We start from the raw sequence: 20,670 nt of genomic DNA, 5'->3' as shown, positions 1-20,670 counted from the left end.
CTGTGCCTCTCGAGTCGCCTTCCATCCTCTCGGGTCCCCCTCCGGACTCTCGGGTGTCCTTCCGGCCTCTCGGTCCCCTGCGCGCTTCTCATGGTAGGATTTCAATTTGGACCCGTTGATGGCAAGTCTATTTTCAATGGCCATCCGAAGACCTGGAACCATAAAATTCTACAGGGACCACAGTCTCCTTCCCATACATAAGAAGAAGAAGAATAAAGATTTTTAAGGCTGTGGCCTTCAACACAAGGTTCCAATCGTTGCCGACACGAATGATCTTGGGATTATCTACGTCACTCAGGTTTGTCTCCTTCAATTTTACCTCTTGATACTTGATGGGTTCTTCCTTCGAGAACTGGTGTGCGGTGGTGTCACTCACACGGGCGTCTCCCTTCCAATATTCTCTGTATTCCGGTAGGTACACCTCCTTTGTTACTTGCTCTGGTTCCTCTACTTCGAGCCTCTAGCTCTGAAACATTTCATAATCCTCCATCTGCCAGTGGAAGAGCTCGTTCAATGACCCCGTCTCATCCTCAGAGCACTCTCCTAGTTTGAGAATCCCTTTGTCGTTGGGCTCCATGCAGCCCCATCCTTCAGTCCTCAGGTCGCCTTCTCCATCACCCTCCGATTCCGAAGATGATGCCAGTTCCTCACTAACCAACTGCGTCCCAAGGTCTATGATAAACTTCCTTCCTCCATTCTCCATAGACAGAGTGTTCTTCTTCCAATTATGGGTGGCCTTGGCTACCACCAGCCACCCTCTCCCTAAGATCGCATTATACCCTTTTTTCTTTAGTGGGATTACCACGAAGTCCAGTATGAAGGGTTGCATCCCGATGGTAACTTGCTGGCCCATCAGCGTCCCGATGGGTTTGATTCCATGCTAATCTGCTCCCAGCAGATTGAATGTAGATGGCCACGGTGTCAGCTTCCCCAACTTCCGCCAGATTTCTTCTGGAAGAACATTCATTCTCGATCCACCATCGACGATGGTATCGGTTAGAATGGTGTCAAGGATACCCATCTCCACAATGGTCGGGTTCCTTACAGTGTTAACTTCCAGCAGCCTAGGATCTATTGCAGACCCCCCAGGAACATCCGTGCAGTGGTTGGTATTGGTGTGTGGTTGGGAGAGATTATTCAGCAATGCCGTTCGTAATTGAGGCATCGTCTAGAGGAGATTGTGTACCTTCACAGGCACCTCCAGTTTTAAAATTTGATTTAGTATAGCCTCCTCCGCCTCTGGTCGGCTGGAAGTACCCGCCGTACCCTTTGCCTTCGCCCTCTCTCATATCTCTTTCTCAATTTCGTCCAATGCTTTCCGTACCCTTCGCTTCTCCATCTCTGGGTCTGGGCACGTTGCTTGTCTGGCTTGGGCGCGGGTTACGGGCAGCACTTCCTCTTCTTTGGTTTCCTCGATATTGAGCAAGTTGACGCCGGACTTCGAGCAGGTGGCATCTTCGTGGTCTCCCGGTCCGCACCATTTGCACAAATATTGTGTGGCCTCTCCCTTCGGCCAATCTCAAGCGAAGTTCCCCCACTGGCTGTATTGTTATTGTGTTATTATTGTTTCGTCCTCCCCACCAGTTATCTCAGTAGCCTCCCGATGTTGCATTATTGTTTGCCTGGGAGCTGTCGGTACCGCCCGATGTAGTTGGTTGTTCCTACGTAAGCAATACTTGTTGGTTTCGTGTTTTCATGTTGTAGGGGCATTCCCTGGTGGGATGCCCCATTAACTGGCATATATCACAATAGGCCTTCTTTGGGCAGGAGCCTTTTGTGTGGCCATCCGTCTTACATTCCGTGCACCAAAGCTCCCCTTCGTCGGTCTTGCTCGAACCTCCCTTCATAACCTTCAGCTCTTTCATCATCCTCAAGATGTCCTTCTGCGGGGCTTGCACCTTTTTGCCGGACTCGCCATCGTTGTTGCTTCCCTCAGAAGAGTCATCATCCTCGGACGAGCTATCCTACTTTTTCTTCTTGGATGTCTTGGTCTCGCTCTCGAGATCCATTGCTCTATTATATGTATCTTCGTACAAGGTTGGTGGAACAATTTTCATCTTCTTCAGAAGGGAGTGTTTCAGTCCCTCCACGAACCATCTCTTTTTCAACCCATCCGCTGGTTGACTCCATTTTTCCCAACAGTTCCTTGAGCCGCCGACTATAGGCTCGGACCGTCTCATTCTTGTTCTGCTTTGTGCCATAGATTTCGGCTACTATTTCATTGTCATCTCTAAGGCGGAACTCTATCTCAAACTCCTTCAGGTTGGGCCATGTGTCGACTTTGACCTTATCCGTATCGAAGTACCAGTCGATGGCCACTCCCCTTAAGGTTGCTGGAAATTGTGTTACCCATTCGTCCTGGTCGATAACACCGTTCACTGACCATATGGTTTCGTAAGTGCGGCAATGGCGAATAGGATCTTCCTTCCCGTCGCCGTTGAACTTCGGCAACTTCTGTTTACTGGCCATTGATGGGGGTCGTGTCACTTGTCGTGCACCTGCACCACTCCCACCTGCGCCGATGGTGTTTGTTGTTTGAGTGACTGGGGGTACGGTGGTTTGTACTGCATGCTTGGTGTTATGGGTCCCAAGAGGGGGGTCCTTGCTTGCCGTGTGCTTGTGCCTCCTCCGCACCTACAGTCGTACGGTTGCCCTCCCCTCCGTTCTCACCCTCGTCGTTTGTTTGCTGCCTTCGGTGGTCCTCTGTGCGCGGTATAAGGGATAAATTCCTGAACTGATCCCGGGTCTCTTCGACCAGATTTCTTTGTAGCCTTGTTTCCTCCAAAAATTCTTCGTAGCTTCTCACCCTACGGTGTTCTGGCGACATGTAGAAATCTCCTTTGGCTTTTGCTCCTGCACCCTCTGTGACACCTCCTTGGTTCCCTTCGGGCAACCCTTCGGCAGGTCGTCCTTCGACAAGTTACCTCAGCCTCCGTCTACGTTCTACTTGTTCCAGAATGAGGGCTCTCTGTGCGGCCTCCCACTCCTCACTTTGTGCCTTCTTATTTCTATCCTTATTTAATAAGTTGGGCATTAATTCCCGTACATCTTCATAAATAGCAGCAACATATAAAAAATAGAACAATTCTTTATTAATTCATCCCGTCGGATACAATTTATGTCAATAGTACGACACCATTATTATAGTATAGAATGTTCTTTATTCCTCCTAGAGGTTCAGGGTTCAATTTCCCCTTCGCCTCTTGCCATCACGCTCCGCTTCCCAGCGACGATTGTTTTCTTCGTACTATCGGAGGACATGTTGGCGTCGCTCCTCACGAGCAATCTCCTCCAAGCAGGTTCGTTGTGCCAGTGATGCCTGTGCAAGCCATCAGGGGAGGTGGTTCATCAACTGATTCACTGCGGGGCTCACTTCCAGTGCGGTCCACATGGCACTTGTTGGGACTTTAGCCTTCGTGGCCTCTCTTCGAAGGCAGGTCTCGATGGCTGCTTGAAGCAAGATTGAGAATTCCCTTGTTGCAATGTCTTCTCTGTCGTAGAGCTCCATTTGTGCGTCGTCGGCCTCTGGGTTGATCTCACCAACGGGTAGGCCCATCGCGTCTGTACGCCATCCGCTTCTTCCTTTCCCGAGTACGTCTAAGCAACGACGCTAGATGTTTACCCCGTGGGATGTGTTATTAATATTGCATATCAACAGTCAGATGATAACCATAGGATAGAATAGTAACCAGAACCTCAAAGCAATGCTTTCATTAATGCCAAAATGTCTAGTACAATAATCATTCTCTGCATCAGTGTATCCAACAACAAGTACAAGAGCATATATAAAGACACGGTCGAGGGTTGCGGTTACCACCCATGGGGAACCATCGTGCAACGGACAACTACTCTCGACGACACTAACATACTTAACCAACGTAGCTTAACAAGTAGTACAAAGCCCATTTTACGACCAACATGAATCATATTACAAGTGGCAAGAGGGGAATTCCACAATTCCTACCAAGTGGGATGCCCCATTTTACAAGAGGAACCAAAAAATTAAACTACATAATGAAAACCTAGAGAATTCTCAATCCATGGGAAGTCAAGGGTCAATATTTAACAAACACACAAATGAAATAAAATAACATAAAGGTTTCTTGGTTGATGTTGATTGCCTAATACCTAGGATGCACCTACATCAAACATCCTATGTAGGTAAACTGTAAAGGAGTGAATGCCCACTCAGTTCTTAGCCTAAAGATCTTCAATGGTGTAACCATATCTGCCTATTTTTGTAGGAGTTAACTAAGTTACATCTTCCTCAACCTATTCTTCCATTTTACCAAAAATTCAATATATTCTCTTCCCTCGATTTTCATGGCAACTCTCTATTTCAAAATTTACTTTATCTCTTCCTTTCAGTGTGCTGGTATTTGGGCAATCTGATCCAAGATCTATGTCTCTGCAATGTCCCCATTTTCATGAGGATCACTCCGCAGAGGAGTTTGGCCTATCATTAGACCCTCGTAGGCCAAGGAGATGGATTAGGGGGTCGATTTGGTAGATATTTGTGGCTTCACATTTTATGTCTACAAGATTTTATGGTGAGATAAGGAGATTACACGTATGATGTCACGTGTGCACTTTAATTATAATGAAATAATATTTTTAAGTCCAATTAAATTAATTAATGTGTAATAAAATAATAAAGTGTAATAAGAGAATATGAGGTTGTTAGAGAAGAATCTTCAAGAAGGAACCAATCGATTGGAGGAGAAAAGAATAAATAGAGGGGGTTGGTTCATTATTCATCATTGGTTGTTTTGATATCTTCTCTTGTGTAGACTTGTGGAGCCAAGGGTTTCTGCAGACTTAATCATTTGGGAACGAAAACTCCCTATGATTTGCATACCCACGATTCTGCTATTATTTCTTTGCTGAAGCATCATAACATTCATTGGAGGACAGAGCTAGTGTAGTGTCCCTACTAGTTAGAGATCATTGTCCTGCAAAACAGATTGTTAGAACACAAAAAATATATACATATTTAATCTCATTTGCAATTAAAGTTCAATTACTTAATTACACTAATCTCAATTCTTAAAAAGGATGTGTGTGCAGCACTGGGACATGTCCTTAGGCGGCTGTGAAGCTCGCCTTCTTGGAACCCATCTTGGTTCCAAGCCATCCAAGAAATCGAAGTTAATTCGATTCCTGTCTTGGATGTAATTTCTTACACCCAAGCCATCCAGGAAATCGAAGGTTAATTCAATTCCTGTCTTGGATGTAACTTCTTACACCCAAGCCATCTAGGAAATCGAAGGTTAATTCGATTCATGTCTTGGGTGTAACTTCTTATACCCAAGCCATCTAGGAAATCAAAGGTTAATTCGATTCCTGTCTTGGGTGTAATTTCTTATACCCAAGCCATCCAAGGAAGACCATATGTCAATTCCTTGCCTTGGATGATGCATCCCATCATCCAATTCCTCAGAGGGGACCGGCCAGATCCGTCTCTTCTTGGATGAACTTAGTCAGCCAAGCCATATATATGCATATAGATATTCAGTATATATACTACCCTAGGGATTATCATAATTCAATTCCTTGCCTTGGATGATGCATCCCATCATCCAAGTCCTCAGAAGGGACCGGCCAGATCCGTCTCTTCTTGGATGAACTTAGTCAACCAAGCCATATATATGCATATAGATATTCAGTATATATACTACCCTAGGGATTATCATAATCCCTCCTTTAGACTAAGGGAGTTTCCCCCCTATAGCCTCCATCATGTAATCATATTTATAATACATTTTTTGCATTTTATTACTATTTTCCATTCCACAATCCACATTTACATATTCCTGATTTACATGTATTTCCTAACATATATTCATAAAAATGTTCATTATCCAATATTCACATTTATTTCTTAACATATATTCCTACTATTCATTGATATGTATTAATTACTTATGTTCATACATATTCATTAACATCTAAGAACCTTACATTAACATATGTATTCAGATGTTCATTATTTATATTCATTAATATATATATTAAACTATTCATTATATTAATTAATATATATATTAAAATATTATTACTTATATCTATTTACACCTACATTCTATACATCTCTTACCCTACTAAACAATTAATCTTGTTCTGATTCATTTATAAATCATTTACGTATTTATTAATTACTAGTTATATGAATTATTACTAATCTCTAAAAGTATTGTATTAAAAGTACTCTATTAATAGTAATTATGATATTAATATTTATTATTATCAATATCCATATTTACAATATTTATATTATTCCTTATTCTGATATATATATATATATAACTTATTATATAAATTATTAACGTCCCACTACCTAAAAACATTAGTTGTTATAATTCTGGTTGTAAGAGCTTAACACCACCCCTGCCTAATTACATCAGTTATTATAATTCTGGCTGTAAGAGCAGACAGACCTGACATGTGTCAGATCTGGTCTGCCACAATAAAGAAATTAAATGACTGTCATACGTATTGCAATCTACCTAAATCTTATTATTAAATTCTGCATAATATCATTTCAAACTTCATATATCAGCCTACGTATTAAGCACCCCCTTTTCTTCCTCTTTCTATATTTCTTTTTCCTCCTTATATCTTTGCAATTAGATTGGATGCCTCCAAGAGACATGTCCGATGTCTGTTCCTAAACTCATCTTGTATTGCTCCAAAATTAATCGATTGTAATTGCTTAATCAGTCATCAATATCCTTATTGATATTAACATGATCACTTGTGTTATTCATTGGAAACTATACCGTAGCGGTGTCTTAAGAGGAAACTATTCCGTGAACTTCCTTAGAGAAGAATCGGCTCCTTAATCTTTGACGTCATTTATGCCATCCGTATTAACCTTCCACGATGCCCATAAATAATAAATGGTATGCTTGCATCCTATCTGAAATGTATAAACTATTGATTGTTTATACTTCAAGTCTTAATCGAGTCTTTGACCAATGATTGGGCTAGTGAACATATCGTATATCCAAAACTAGATGATTCTTCCTTTGACGATCAAGGTAAACTTATGTGGTCGAATCATTATGACACTTGAATGATGTGATAGTATTTCATTAAAACATTTTATGAATATCATCGATTAACAAATATTAATTAATTAATAATAATTGTTATATTTATTTTATTATATCATTTGTATATAATGAATAAATTAAAATATTAAATTAATAAACAATTAACAATATTTTAATTGCTATATTTAGGTCATATTTCTTGGTTAGGAAAAATATGATGATTAAGGATGGGGCATGGCATAGAAAGAATACACCTCCATTTGTGCTCTTTGTAATGTGCACCTTCATAAGTAATATTTAATTAATGAATTTTAATTAATCATTCATTAGTAATTATTATATTAATTAATAATAATAATTTCTTCATTTAGGGTCTCTCTCTTTCTCTCCTTATATATATAACGATCCAGGAGGGGACATGACAGCTAGGACTGGGGACATAAGGCGATTCCCTTAGGAGAATTTGGAAGGAGAAATAAGAAGAATTCAGCAGCCAAATCAGATCTGAGGACAAGTCAAACCAGACCTCCATTGCCACGATTTTGCTCATAACCTTTGGTTTATGCATCGAACTTCCCATATGATGGCAGTGCTATGATTGGAGGAAGGCAGCGATAGTATTCAGTGGCTGAGAGGGAACTTGAATGCCAGCAATTAATTATTATCAGTCATATTTATCTGCAGCAGGGGTGATTTGGGAAACAATTAGTTTTGGCATAGTGAAGGCATCAATCGACACAATATTGCTTGCCTCTTCTAACACAAGCCTAGGCGATTTTATCAGGTTCTTTTGGCATCAATTCTCCCTTGTAATTATCAGTTGTATGCATACTTCAATGCTGTCATGTGTCTTCAGATTATCTGAGAATTCATTGTTGAGTTGCTAAGTATTTGGCACTTGTTTAGTCATTGAATGGAACCAATTATTTGATGAGTAAAGGAGAATAAGTTGCGGCTCATTACTTGCTGATACGTCTTTAATGAAGTCAGTTTACTTGCCAAAAGTTTGTCAAAATGCCACTTGGCTATAGGTGCATATTTGACACTGACAATTCATCTATATGCATTGATTAAGGTCCCAAAAAGTCATTTAAGCATCTAGATGCTAATTTATGCATTGAAGTGTTGATTCTCAAGCATTGGAAGCTATCTATAATCAGTTTAATAAGAACATATCAGACTGTTAAACAACCAGTAAGCTAGAAGTTTGCAAATGAATTGTTTGACAATATTCCTTGAGCCATGAACAGCATAGCACGCAAATTATATAAACCACATAACACGCAGTTTTGACAGCCAACTGTTTGTAAATATTCCTTGCATATTCAGTCTATCAACTGCAGGGGATATTTCAGTCTCAATGTCTTCTCTCTCTTTGGTCTCTTGACCTTCATGGTAGCTATAAAGATCTGCCACATTAGAAATGGTAGAAATTTTGATGACTCTTAGAAATTTAGAAATGGTAGCTATAAAGATCTGCTCAAAAGTTTTAGGCAGGTTACAATAATCACAAATTCTGGTAGGCAAACCATAAGAATGCAAAACATTATCAACGAAAATGGCTGAAAATCTTGAACTACCTTTGGCACAAACCTGGTTAGACTCCAGATGGTTAGTAACCTAGTTAGTAACACTCAATCATGCTTTGACAACCAAAGATGACATTTGCCAGAAAAAATCACTGCAATGCCCTTGTAGCAAACTTAAAATGTTTTTCAATTCTCCACAAACCAACAAAATTGTGATTCCCAGATAGAATCACCCAGGATTGGAGGAAAGGCTTTTCATCCTTGATTCAAAATGTGGAATTCAAAAGGGTTTTCATCCTCTCGAACCCTGAACAAACCAAGAATTTTCATCCTTTGACTCTCTAGATTGAACAATTAGAAATTGGATGCAAAAAGGATAACTTGCATGATGATCAAATTAAGATAGGCACCTCCTTGATATATCTTTTCAAATTGGGCACTTGGATCCTAGATTTCCCTCCAAGTATTTAAAAATACTTTTAATTTTAATCCTAATGTTTTAGAAGACCTTTTATTTTAATTATGATAATATTAAGTTGCCCCAAAATTAGAAATTACTAGGCCCAACTAATATAATATTAATAATTATTCTAAAATCCAAAAAAGGGGTCATGATAGTCTGCCCTTCCTACAATTGCTTGCCTCAAGCAATTGCAAACTCAAATGATGAGTTGTGTTGCAATGTCCATAAAATCTAGATCCTACTACTGTAAAATGAAGCAACTTTTGCCATAGCACACCAAATAAACTTGAATCCTCAAATATCGTTGTGCCCAACAATATAGATCATGCCATGGCATCTGAATCTTAATTTTTGTCAAGTGGAACAACTCCTACCAAAAACCACTATGGGAGCTACTACCATTATTACTCACATTCTTATACAATCCATGAATTTCGATCACCTAAAACTGTAGATAAAGGAAATAGAAATCTGCCTGCAATCTTATGGATCAAGATCCAAGCATTTCCAATATCCAACAATGAAGTACCTGCCAAACACACACATGCAAAGCCAAATGAACTAATTAAAACACACATGCATGCAAATGAATTTCTGACTCCATTGCACTCCTATTCTTCAAGATTTGTGTTTGTGACAATATTGCTCTCAGAAGCACGCACAAAGGCTATGAAGAAATGGAGGTTTGAAATGAATGCAAAAATGCAAGAGAAAATCGAAGCGTGAGATGAAATGCTAGACTGCTAGATAGATCAAATGAGAGAGGGGGTTGAGTTTTTATAGATATCCTCAAGGTGAATCCAAGTTGTAGGGTGAATGTGGGATAAAATATTGGTTTGGAGGTGTAAGTGTTTATCCCATATTCATTAGGTGGATGAAAATAGGATGGAGGAAAAAGAATAAATAAGCAACGTAATTGCTCATGCATATGTTTATGAAAATGGATAAATGATATTATTATTAAATATATAGATGAAATATTAAATGATAAATGGTAGAATAATGATATTATTAAATATATAGATGGAATATGAAATAATAATAATATTTATAATGGATAAATGAAATAATTTATAATAATGTTAATAAATAAATGATAATATTAATGGGTAAATGAATAATAATATATAATGATATTAATGAATAAATGATGGATAAGTGGATAAATTAAAATAGATGAAATAGTGCATGAACAATGAACTGGATTCACCTAAGATTAAGATGAGAAGTTTTATGTGTCTACACAAACAATTTGACTTCTAGAGGAAAAATAACAAAGAAGCATGCATGACTCATAATAAAATAAATGCAAACCTTTTAGGAGATCCATGACGAGATGAACGACCATACTTCCCCACCTTTGAATTGGATCAAACAACTAACGCAACCAACTCTCCATATGCTCCTCCTTGATATGATGATGAATGAAAATATCCCCAAACCCCAAGGTCGCTACATGTATTCACCTACATGTTTTTGTTGGTGATCCCTTGCACATATATCAGTTTTTAGAGTTACTCCACAATGCTTATGTTGCACTACTCTGGTAATTCATTTAAAATTCTCCTTGAGCTCTTCTTGTGGTTCACATAACTTCTTCAAGAGGAAGGATATGTCCAACACAATTTCTCCTTAAATCTGGAAAGTATTCTAAGATTCTTTAATCAATCTTGTAACTTACAACACCTGAGTGACTGCATTTGATGTAATTTAATAACAAGGAATGACGATGATAGCAAACCCGAAGTTGGAAATTATGTGGATAGCAGTCTTTGTCATGTTCCTTGTGCAACATAGTTGCAAAATGTGAGCATCACTTCTTCCTCTTACGCCTGGTTTATATTCTTGAGAAAATAAATCTAAATTTGAGTTTCTTTCATCAAACTCATATACATCGTTGAAGTGCCTTTATGTTGTGTCAACAACTTCCTTTATATGTAAGATGCCTTGAAACACTACCACCTTTTCCTTCAATTGTGACAATGGTATGCTCAAAATTATGCTCATCTCTACTAGATTGCTGTTATAATAATAACTTTGCATTCCAAAGATTCTTACCATGATACCCAAATTGTACCTTTTGACAAATGGCATAGATCAGATTGTATGTGGGCTGGAAAATGGCTGTAACAATCATTTGTTGCTCAAACTTTCTCCTTAGATAGCAATATGTAGGCTGGAAAATGGCTGTAACAATCATTTGTTGTAATAGTCATATGTTGCTCAGATTTTCCCTCTAACCAGCAATGTGTAGGCTGGAATACTTGCACTTGGTGACCTCATAGGTGAGGCCTCCTATACAACACATAAACCAAAAAAAAAAATTCAATACCTACAGATCTACAGTTACTCATGAAAAATATCGTTAATCCAAAACATAAATTTATTAAAGTGATCAATAGATCATAGGAATATGGTAGTAGGTACCATCACTTCCAAACTGAGTTCCTTTACCCAAAATCAAGAATGTAAAGGCTGGAAACCACTTTACACTAGCTGATAATGCTTCAACAAAGGGATTGGGCTGGAAACTCCTCCACCATGTGACTAAAAACCCTTCTATGACTGCAAAGAAAGTAAGGAAGAGGCTGGAGATATTAGGAACAGCATATATAGAGTTGTAAACCATATTCATATTGGCCCTACAATGTATAGTTGGTGACTTCCAACAAGAAGGCTCCATTTTACAAGTATTTCTTTTGGTGACCACCTTAGGAGAATGCTCTTCAAGATATCCAAAACAAACCAAAAATTATCATGATTAAGTATCTTACCTATTGGTTGTCTCTGTGCATTGAGTATCCCGAGCTACTTGGTTTCTTCAAAATATACCTCCCTTCTTTTATTTGTAACCATACTTGGGACTCCACACTATACCTTTAGCATTACTTCTTTCTTTTCATCTTTGAGTTTCAGCTCCATGGTGAGTTCTCCAAGAGGTGCTACCATGACAAACCCAATATCTTACTGATTCCACCTAGACCCATGATATAGAATTTTTTGCATAAAGTGATGACAATTTGTTTTTCCTTCACAATGCTTGGAACAATGAAGCCATTTTGTGGTATCGTATACTTCTCAAATTCTCCATCCCTCATCCAAAAGGGGCAACCTTGTATGTAGTTCGACTCCAACAACACCATACCATGCCTACTAATTAAATCTTGAACATTCTATTGACATCTAATTTGCTTACCATCTTTCCACATCAAGCTTGTCGTGGTGACTATCTCTAGTTGGCCATTATCCACAATCTTGTCTTCAAGTGTGGTACTTCGTTCTCAACAGTGACCTTGAACCATGAACACTGATCCTTCACAATGTGGCTAAGATGTACAACAAACCCTATATGATTGTAATGTCCCCTTATTGATATTCCTCGATTAGGCAATACTAAAGCTTGCAAATACGGGAAATTCACTTTCAGTTTGCTTAAAGAAATAATTCTTTTAGTAATGGTTTGACTTTTGAACATATATGTATATTTTAATAGACATGGCGGGATTAACACTGATCTGAATTCTCTGTCAAAGAGGGTCTGATATTATAATTGTCCTTTAATAGGACTGAGATTCAAGAAAATTGCTGTCTGATCTGATCTTGATGTATACGTAATTTGCTGACTGTGTCTGACTCACAATAATGTCTGCCACTGATTTGCTGAGAGGCAATGTGCTCAAAGAGCAGATCAACATTGGATATGTATATAAGAAGAAAATGCTTTATGATCCCCAAATGAATGAGTTTGATCTTCCTCTTATACCCTGCTAGATAGAAGGGATGCACCTTTTGAATTATGAAAGGACATATCCCAACATAAACGAATCGCATCTCTTCTTATATTTGGTCAAACTTAACTTATCACACCTTTCCATATTGCCAACGTAATCATCTGAAAACCACCAATTAGTCTCCTCAATACGAATTGCTATCTTCCAATTAATATTGATTTTTATCATTAATCGAAACTGGTTTGGATGCCGGAGTTGGTCTACCTTAAATCATATTTGGTTTACATATTATTTCGTCTGGATAAGGAGACTCTGTATTCATAATCTGTATTGATCACCATTGATACAATCATAATCGTTGTTTAATATTATTGATCAATACATCAATACGTGTTTCAATTCATTGTATATACCTAATCGATCACTGAGCCATACCATAAAATGCTTGGTGTCTTCAGCGATAATCGTGATCTCCTTCATGTTCGTAATCATGGCTGTGCCGCTGAGAATACATTCCTGACCATCAAACTCTGTATGGAATCGTATTTGGAGCATAAGTTCTTCGACTCGGCTTTAATTAATGGCTAGGATTATCGTTTAACATTGATCGATATTAATCCTAACGATACACATCTGGCAACATCTATATGGATATGGCGATACGTGTTTTATCTGGCTGTCTCAGTCATGATATTATTTAGCATATGGTGAATCATCCATGTATCATAGTTGTCTTTACTCGAATGTTCTCATTAGATATTTATTTTATTACTATTCATTTATTTATATTACTTTTATTATTATTATTAGATAAATATGAAATTAATATTAATATTTAATAAATATAAATTATATATTAAATCTTGTTTGTTGATTATATATAAATATTTCCATATTTTAATTGTATTATTATTTAATTTTTTTAAATTCTATTCTAGAGTGGCATCATTGTGTTTTGATTGTCTAGATGGGGACATCACAATGATTCCTCATACACTTCCTTTCAATCCAAATGTAAAATATGGATAACCCAATAGTCAATGCTTATATCCACTTTGACCATCAAAAGATCACATGGATCCAATATGCAAAAACAATCTTGAACTTGAATCTAAGAGTCCACATGACCTATACTTCAAGTTGTATCCCTTACTCTATTACCCCTGTTACCATGCTTTCCATGATGACAGCAATTTTACAGTGATATAAGAGGAAGCAACAAATCTGAAATATAATCATCATTTTCATACCTTAGGGTATCAACAAACAGCTCACCCTCCTTTGCTGAAATAAGAGTTGTGGAGATACCCACTTCCACCCTTGCGAATCAAAATATTATTTTCAAATGCATGTCCATCCATAATGCTATTCTGAATATCAATCAATGCCTCACCCTTTGGAATTTCAAAAGTTAGTGCATGAATTGGTGCATCTTCCTCCATCTTGGACTCTTTGTATCTGATGCATGGTACAAAAAATATGCCCATGCATAGTGGTACATATTTATTTACTTGCAGCATCTTGCAATAAAAGTTCTCTCTCAAGTTTGAATCTTTTTATATTTTAACTTTCTCATTTTTCACTTGCTATTATATATTATTAATTTGTAACTTATGTTTTGTAGTTGTAACAGTTCTTCCATTGAGAGGAATTGGAGTACGTACTCCTTTATCCACTTAGTTAAACACGACCAATAGGGTGCAAAAAAAACTTGATATTTTGTCTTTGTGAATCTCCAATTTGCACATTTTGTCACATAAGAGACGCGATTACAATGAGGGGGTGACGAAGAATTGGGATCTAACTCCTGAGTGCGTCAACTTAGACACTACAGTTGCACAGTTTGCAGAAGTCTCTACAGATGAGGCAGCTTCTGTACATGGAGGGGCTAGTGGGAGTGGCAACGTAGCTGATTGTGGATCAAATGAAATTGAACAAACATTGGGTTTGATGCTCTCAATGAAGAGCACTACGAAGATTACTGAATATAGATTATAATCTGCATTGTGTATTGACATTGACAAATTACTGAACTATGAATTTGTGTATTTTCCTTTTTGCAAATTATGATGTATTAAGATATTTGTTTAATGTCAATTACAAGTATCACTATTTAGGCTTGTTCCTGTTCCAAAACCAGCAACTTAGCATAAAATTATGCCTATCTTGAATAGGGAAAGTTTCTATTACACCAATAAGATGCTCTTAAACATAAATCCAAACAAATGGTGGATTGGCAAAGGTCAATAATTGCTAAATTACATCACAACATAAAAATATACATTTGAGTGGTGTTCTACAATCTATGGATGCAAATGTAAAGCTTCATCTGACTATTTTTGAGCATCCGTGTAAATTACAAAATGACAAATCATGAATTTGCAGTGCAAAGAAAATTGTGGCCATGCTATGTATGAGTCTGGTTAGCAACTCCCCATAAAGAAAAAGAAAAAGAAAACAATCCGAAGCCCCATTTATAATTTAGTTTAGCAAGATCTTGAGAACCAACATTTTCTGTAATGGTTTTTTTTAGGTAGTATTAGAGAGAACAAATCCTATATTCCATCAGACATTATAAACTAGATAATATATCTTGAATGATCCCCTATCCCAATGGATAGGTTTCTAACAAATAATGAAGCATATAATATTGTAAAACAAACGCATGAAAATAATCATCCTGGGGTTTGATGTAAGTGCTAATTTCCTTCCAAGCAAAAATGAGAATGCTAGAAAACATAACATGTAAATTGAAATCCTTTCACTACTCAAAAGCATAAGAAATAAGAATAAACATGAAATAATACCAAATGGTGTTTAAGCAGAAAGCTTCTGACTTAGATAAATAAGTTTTCAAAAAGAAAAAAACAAATAGAGCAAATATATATGTAGAAATACAACCTGAGATCGTGGCATTAGACGTGTCAATATAGCTGCCGCCATTGTTTGTCGAATGACTAGAGAAATTTCGGTTGATCGTCTGCACAAAAAGCATAGCAGACACGTACAAATTGTATTAATAAACTTCTAATTGAGTTTTAACAGGCAACCAATGCTGTCTATTCATATTTATACTTCATCCCTGAAGAAACAAAGAACTATACCCCAAGGTAAAGTACGTAACATATGTCCAGACTCTACATATCCTTATACTGTAGGTTTTCAGGATTCAATCATTTCAATTTATAAATTCAAATGTCATAAAGGGATTGACTTCTCAGCCAACATCCCTTTTCAGTTTAGCAAGGCATTAAATAGAAAAACACAATATTGCAGAAGGAAGAGGAGGATGAACATAGGAATACATTTAGAGGAAGATTAGAGGATGCATAAATGGCAAGGACAGAGAATACAAAGCAAACAAAACTAGTAAACTTATAGAGTGTAGAAAATAATTGATGATACATGGGGATGCATCCACGGGGCTTTTCTGGCAATCCTCGCATCTAAGACATTTTGGGGACATGGGGACACACTGGAAATGTCAATGAGCTGTTATCTATCCCTGTCACCCAGCAGTAAATAGCTGTTTGCCATCAAGGAACAGCTGACCGTCTTGTATGCAAATCATATGTGTTTTTTTTGCTTAACTTTATTTTTAAATCACTATTTTGGTCATTCTTTTAAATAAAATTAAGAAGGGTGAGGAAGCCCATAAGGCCCTCCTCCCCTTTTGAAACCCTAAATTTAAACCTAACAGCCCTATCTTTAAAAGCAAGAAGAAAACAGCAGAAAAATGCATTGCATTTATTGATTGTTTTGACATTTGTGAGCACTAACCAATGAGCTCTATGGAGTGGTAGAGGAGAAAATAAGAAGAAGAACAGCAGCGGCAATGCAGTAGGTTTTCTTTTTAGAAATTTTTTTAGATATTTCATAGTTTTAAAAAGTTAAGGTAACTTTTGTTTTCTTTTCAATTTCGTTTTCTTTTTGCAGTTCGCACTGTGTTTTTTCCTCAAAGAAAATGAGTAGTAGTGAGGTAGTCAAAATGTTGGCATGGCACAAAAAAGAGATGAGAGTTCCTCAAGGTGTAGGAGTGGTGTGGGTGAAGAGGGATAACCACATAAACCTGTTGGCATGCCCTTCCATCTTCTTTAGACCTTATGCAAATAACCCATTCAAACTCACTAAACCTCTTTGGCAATATGTAACACCTTTAGACAAAGATAAAAAGAAAAGTTTGAGGGGGAGTAGAGATTGGTTGTCATTCATGCAACAAAGATTTTAGAGGAAGATACATTAGGGTGTCTAGTCACCTTTTGTGCATTAGAGGACATGGAATTAAAATTTGTGAAAAGATAAACATAGATGAGAAGGCAGAAATAAATAGATTGTTCAAGAGGGAAAAGCAAGACCTAAGTGTATGCCAATAGAGTTCATACAATCCACTATACCATCCATCGTTACTAGATAAGGTTTCTACAAATGGAAAGAGGAAGACTAGTCAAAGGCCAGGGCCAATTGCAGGGATAATGAATGTTCAATCACAAGAAGAGGCTAATGATTCAATTGCCCAATTTTTGTATGCCCATGCCTCCCCGTTTCATGTAGCATGTTCTCCTTATTTCAATAACATGTTGAAAAAAAAAGCAACATTGGTTTTGTTGGAGATGTTCTTCTCATTTCAAGAACATGTTGAAAAATTAAAAAAATAGCATTCGCTCTATTAGTACTTGCCCCAACAATGCAATATTTTCTTAGTGCACCCTTTGTTGCCATAGCATTGCTCTACCTGTTGTGACCATTTCACACATCGCCCCATCGCAAATGGGGACCCCCTCTTTTTGCTTGTTTTTCGCTCGTTTTTCGCTTTCGTTTTAGGATTTTGTTAGTTAGTTGGTTGTCTGGATTTAGGGCTAAGCCTTAGGGTTTTAAATTTTGTCCTTTCAAGCCGAAATCTAGTCGTTTTTGAGAGCTTTTGAGCTTCCTTTTCTAGAATGCAAATTTTGAATGCAATAAATTCGCCAAAATGGTCTAATTTTCAATTGGAATGTTAATGCAGAGCTTAAATTTGTCTAAGTGTTGACCGTCAATGTGAATTTTTGTCCGATTGAATATTTTGACCAAATTTTGACTTTTTTGAATTTTGATCCTGGGCATTGGAATTGATTTGTTTTCGCCTTGTGAAATGTTAAAATGTGAAAAATCATGTTATTTTGGCCTGTAGGAGCAAAATCGCTCCTGTCCCTCAGTGAAGGACGGGAGCTCATTTTCAAATATCTCATCGTCCCTGCAGAGTCCAGACAGATTTCAAGTTGGAAGTGATGGAGAACGGCAATATCTTTCCATTGAATATAAATTGAAGATTTTCATGAGCACAGAAATGCCTCCAGGAGGAAAATCGCTCCTGTCCCTCAGTGAAGGACCGGAGCTACAATTCAAATTTCGCCTTGTCCTTGCAAGATTTCGAAGACTTAATGATTTTGAGGACGTCCAAAGGAAGATGCTTTGCCAAATGAATATAATTTGATATGCAAAAACGAAGGAGAATGACCTATATTGACCAAATCGCTCCTGTCCCTCTCCAAGGGACCAGGGCGAGGTACCTTGTAGCTCTCGTCCCTCTCCCAGGGACCAGAGCGATTTCCTTCATTATGCAAAATCCAGACAAGGGTCAAGGCAAGTTTACGTTCAAAAACAAGGAAAGACATGAGATAAATGCATTGAATATAAATTGAAGATTTTTGGGACGTCCATAACAGTATTAAATGCCTAGTTCGCTCCTGTCCCTCAGGAAGGGACCAGAGCGATTTTTGATATAATTGCTTTTCTTGCAAGGTTACAGATGATGTCAAGGCATGGACGAATGGAGTGAAGAAGGACGAATCCGTTGAATATAAACTTGGAACCTGGCAAAGTGAAATGAAGACCACAAGAGCAAGTTCGCTCCTGTCCCTCTCCAAGGGACCAGGGCGATACAATGGTGATGATACTTCCTACGCAAGTTCAAGGTCGTTCCTCCGAAGTTCAAGGTCGACACAAGTCAAGACAAGGTGGCGAGGGACGTTTCAAGGCATTTTCAATCGAACACAAGCATCAAGGTCGTCGCATTGAAAGGATTTGCACTCTAAGACCCCAGATCGCTCCTGTCCCATGGGAAGGGACCAGAGCGATATTTCCATTAAGGCATCGATTTCAAAAGACAAGCAAATATCAAGCGACCCCAAGGATCGAAAGGACGTCATTACATGCATTGAAGATAATTGTAAGTTGAAATAAACAAGAACAAGCTCACAATGATGAATTTCGCTCCTGTCCCTCAGGAAGGGACCAGAGCGATGTTGAGTATATTGATCAATTCATGCAAGAATTACGTTGAGTCAAGGCTTCACAAGGTTGTAAAGGGTTCAAGACGTCTTTTGAGGATGACATGCAAGAGTTTTGAACGTCCAAACATTATCAATCAAGCTAAGGAGTCCATATCGCTCCTGTCCTTTGGACAAGGACCAAAGCGATTTCATCAAAAACACTCATACCCCTTCAAAGTCAAGGCAAGGCGAGGATTGGACGAGGTAAAGGACGTTATTTCGAAGGCAATAAACAATGAACCAAGGATAAACGTTACCAACTTGAGCTCAAAATGGAGAAAAAAACATGAATCGCTCCTGTCCCTCTCTAAGGGACAAGGGCGATGATCCTTATAACATCAAAGGTACCTTGCAAAAGCAAGTGGGACGTGCGTGGAATGGACAAGCAATGATATTATTCGCCTTACAATGGAAGTTCGAAGGTCAAAGATACAAGATGAACGTGAAGACATGGAGATCGCTCCTGTCCCTCTCCAAGGGACAAGGGCGATGTTAGGCAAAACACATGATATTCTTTGAAAATCACGTTAAGACAAGGACGCACAAGGTTTTAAATGGCATTTGGAAGATGATACAAGGAAAGGATCGTATCAAAATGGAGAATTTCAAGAAAAAACCTTAGGATCGCTCCTGTCCCTCTCCAAGGGACAAGGGCGATGATACATCTAAAGACACTTATGCGCACATGCAAGGCGATCAAATTCGAAGGACCATTAAGATGATTGATTTTCAACGTGGAGATGAAGGAGTTGGACGTAAGAAATGCAAAAGTCAAGACAAAAATGGTAAATCGCTCCTGTCCCTCTCCAAGGGACCAGGGCGATGAGGTACGTCCCTTCCTTTGTTTTCCAGTTTTGGCGCCAAATTAAACAATTCGAATTTTCCTCAAATGCTAAATCGATTTAAAAAATTGAAAATCCATTTTTATTTAGCATTTAATATGGCGTTATCTTTTATTAATTATTTTTTTTGCCTTTATTAAAAATCGAAATTCTCATTTAAAAAACGCAAGGCATTAATAATTAATTATTTAGTTAATATAAAATCGATTTGAAGCGCCCAATTAGGCAAGTCGGCCTTGTTATTTTATTGCAAATCATTTTAAAAAAATGGTTTTATTTGTCAAGTCGGCCTAAGGGGTGAAAGGATATGAGCGCTATTTATAAGGGGAGTGAAATGTTCATTTTCACATAATCATTTTTACCTTTCTTCATGCGAATCAAGAGGAGGCGAATATAGTGCGAAGTGCGTTCAAAGGTGGTGCGAATTCAAACCAAAGGTGGCGCTAGTATCATCTTGTGTGGAGTGCGAATTGCGTTGAAGACCAAAGGTGGTGCAAATTTGAAGACCACACCAAGGGCAATACTTGAGGATCACGTTCTCTCCAGAGGTGGCGAAGTCGATTTTGAGGAAATCATATTGAAGATTATCTTATACCTCAAATTTTGCCTAGGCGAATTTTGTTTTTGCATTCTAGAGTTAGCTCTCTATCGAGGTATGGCGATTTAATTGTTATTGCTTTATTCATTCATCGTCATATTTCAAATTTTGAAATTTTGAATTTTGAATCTCTTGGCTCAATCG

At 37.9% G+C, this 20,670-nt stretch overlaps 1 protein-coding gene across 4 annotated transcripts in view; it reads right to left on the bottom strand.

The window, feature by feature from the left end:
• LOC131064192 (exosome complex component RRP41 homolog) overlaps positions 1 to 20,670 on the bottom strand; it is a 215,563-nt gene that overhangs the window by 68,145 nt on the left and 126,748 nt on the right. For all 4 annotated transcript variants that reach the window (XM_057998240.2, XM_057998241.2, XM_057998243.2 and 1 more), the window contains one exon: positions 15,680 to 15,758. In XM_057998240.2, the coding sequence (XP_057854223.1) occupies positions 15,680 to 15,758 (79 nt within the window). The remainder of the gene's footprint in view (positions 1 to 15,679; positions 15,759 to 20,670) is intronic.

Source organism: Cryptomeria japonica, chromosome 6, assembly GCF_030272615.1.
Source record: "Cryptomeria japonica chromosome 6, Sugi_1.0, whole genome shotgun sequence".
NCBI classification, from domain to species: Eukaryota; Viridiplantae; Streptophyta; class Pinopsida; order Cupressales; family Cupressaceae; genus Cryptomeria; species Cryptomeria japonica.
Note: the sequence above shows the minus strand (reverse complement) of the source record. Positions and strands in the feature narration are given on the sequence as shown.